The sequence below is a fragment of the Kogia breviceps genome, chromosome 17 (genome assembly GCF_026419965.1).
Source record: "Kogia breviceps isolate mKogBre1 chromosome 17, mKogBre1 haplotype 1, whole genome shotgun sequence".
NCBI classification, from domain to species: domain Eukaryota; kingdom Metazoa; phylum Chordata; class Mammalia; order Artiodactyla; family Physeteridae; genus Kogia; species Kogia breviceps.
The window spans coordinates 64,905,827-64,908,242 of NC_081326.1; the positions used below are offsets into that span (position 1 = coordinate 64,905,827).

The window sequence follows — 2,416 nt, forward strand, 5'->3', positions numbered from 1 at the left end:
TTGTTTATCCATTCATCTGACGGTGGACACTGGGTTGCTTCCACCTTTGGGCTATTGTGAATAGTACTGCTAGGACAATGAGTGTACAAATATCTCTTCAAGACCATGCTTTCAATTCTTTTGAGCATATCCTCAAATGTAGACTTGGTGGATCATATGGAAATACTATTTTTAATTTTTTGAGGAACCTCCATACTCTTTTCCACAATGACTGCACTATTTTACATTCTCATTAATAGTGCACAAGGGTTCTAATTTCTTTACATCCTTCTCAACAGTTGTTCCTTCCTTTTCTTTTTTTTTTTCTTTTTCTTTTTATAGTAGCACCTTAATGGGTGTGAGGTGGTTGTCTCATTGTGGGTTTTATTTTTTCCTTCCATGCCACGAGGTGTGTTTTATTTTCATTAATCATACAAATAATTTTCTGTCATAGCCCAGGGCAAACCGAGAATTTAGCAGTCCGATTGGAGGGTCCCCTCAGACACCCACGGGCCAGTGGCATCAGCACCGAGTGCCCAGGTTCACAGTGCAGCTTGTTGCTCATGTCCATCTTGCAGGTGGCTCTTCCTCCACATCATGACTAGGGTCTCCAAGATGATGGGGGTGGAGAATCCTCCAGGTTCTTAGGAAATTTCACTTCGCTTGCTTCTCCTGCTCAGTGGTCTCTTTGTTTGGCTGGGTGTTCTTCTCCTGCCTCTCCATCGTCTTCAGCTTGGCCTTATCGAAGCTGGCAATTTCCACCATGTCGGGCTTGTCTGCCATTTCCTAAAACAGTCTGAGAACTCTCACTCCAAGCCCGCGGTCCCGGTGCTCCCACTGATGTCACTGCAGCAAGAGACTCATTGTGGTTTTGATTTGCATTTCCCTAATGACTAGAGACGTTGTATACCTTTTCATGTGATTATTGGCCATTCATATATCTTCTCTGGAGAAATGTCTATTCAGGTTCTTTACTCATTTTTGAATCAGGTTTTTTTTGTTACTGTTGTTGTTCTTGAATCTTAGCAGTTGTCTGTATATTTTGGGTTTTAACTCATTGTCAGATATATGGTTTGCAAATATTTCCTCCCATTCCATGGGTTGTCTTTTCACTCTGTTGATTGTGTCCTTGATACACAGATGTTTTAAGTTTTGATGTAGTCCAATTTATCTATTTTAACTTTGGTTGGCTGTACCTTTGGTGTCATATCTGATGAGTTTCAGAACATGCTACACTAAAATTTGACACCTTGGCATATTTAATCTTTTAAGTTGAAGGAGTTTGAGAAAACAGCATAAGTAGGAAGGTTAATTTGACCCTCCCCTAACCTTTCACCCCTGAAGTAGGTCATAAAGTCCTTATGTGAGACGTGGTCTCCCTATATGAAGCAAAGGAGCATCCTTATCTCCAAAGACAACGGGATGCCACCAAAAATCCAAATAGGCCTTGCTAAGTTTTCCCCAGTTTACTATACTCACCTCATACTCCTTGCCCTATTATATTTCTCCATGACTAGACACTCTTCATCAAACCTAGCATAAAAATACTCAGGTTTAACTGTTTCTTCAGATCTTGATTTCCTTATATTAAATAAATGTGTATGCTTTCTCCTGTTACTCTGTCTTGGTCAGTTTAATTTTCAAACCCAGCCAGGGATCCCAAGAAGGTGGAGGAAAAATTTTTTTCCCCTAAATTTGCTAGAAATTACTGCCAAATGCAATGTCATGAAGCTTTTCCTCTGTGTTTTCTTCTAAGACTTTTATAGTTTTTGGCCTCACATTTAGATCTTTGATCCATTTTGAGTTAATTTTTCTGTATGGTATAAGGTAAGGGTACAACTTCATTCTTTTGCATGTGGATATCCAGTTTTCCCAAAATCGTTTTGAAAATGCTGTCTTTTTTCCCATTGAATGGTCTTGGCTCCCTCATCAGGAATCAAGTGACTGTGATTGTGAGGGTTTATTTCTGGGCTCTTTAATTCTATTCCATTGGTCTAGCTGTCTGTATTTATACAAATTCCACATTGTTTTTATTATAGTATCTTTGTGATAAGCTTGAAAGACTTTTAACTTGTTCTTTTTCAAGATTGTTTTGGCTGTTCAAGCTCTCTGTGTTACCATTACAACACAGTTATGAAGAGGGCAAAATGTGCAAAACATATGTGAGGATTCATCATTTTTTTCCCTAAGAATCTTAATTTTTTGTTATTCAAATCATTTTCTGTGAACTCTTTGAAATCGCTATTGTATCATCACCCTTGTAAATTTATCTTCTTCATTTGTTCACTGGAGTAACTCTTCCAGATTCTCTCATATGAGTGGCTTCGCAAGTGTTTCAACTGTGCTTTGACATCATGAAATCCTGCATCTTTTACAAGATGTGCAGTTCTATTCTGAAATAGATTTGCTCTTGTATTTCATGGTGCTAATAGAGGTT

General features: G+C 38.5%; 1 protein-coding gene across 1 annotated transcript; it reads right to left on the reverse strand.

Annotated features, from left to right (window-relative positions):
- Positions 1-544: 544 nt before the first annotated feature.
- On the reverse strand, positions 545-762 carry LOC131743864 (thymosin beta-10-like). Its single transcript, XM_059042835.2, has one exon. It carries the CDS (start codon positions 760-762, stop codon positions 634-636), a length of 129 nt encoding a protein of 42 aa, XP_058898818.1. The 3' UTR covers positions 545-633.
- Between the last annotated feature and the right edge of the window lie 1,654 nt (positions 763-2,416).

Bases quoted from the DNA above. Each gene is read 5' to 3' on its own strand.
- LOC131743864 (XM_059042835.2), bottom strand. From the start codon at position 762: ATGGCAGACAAGCCCGACATGGTGGAAATTGCCAGCTTCGATAAGGCC.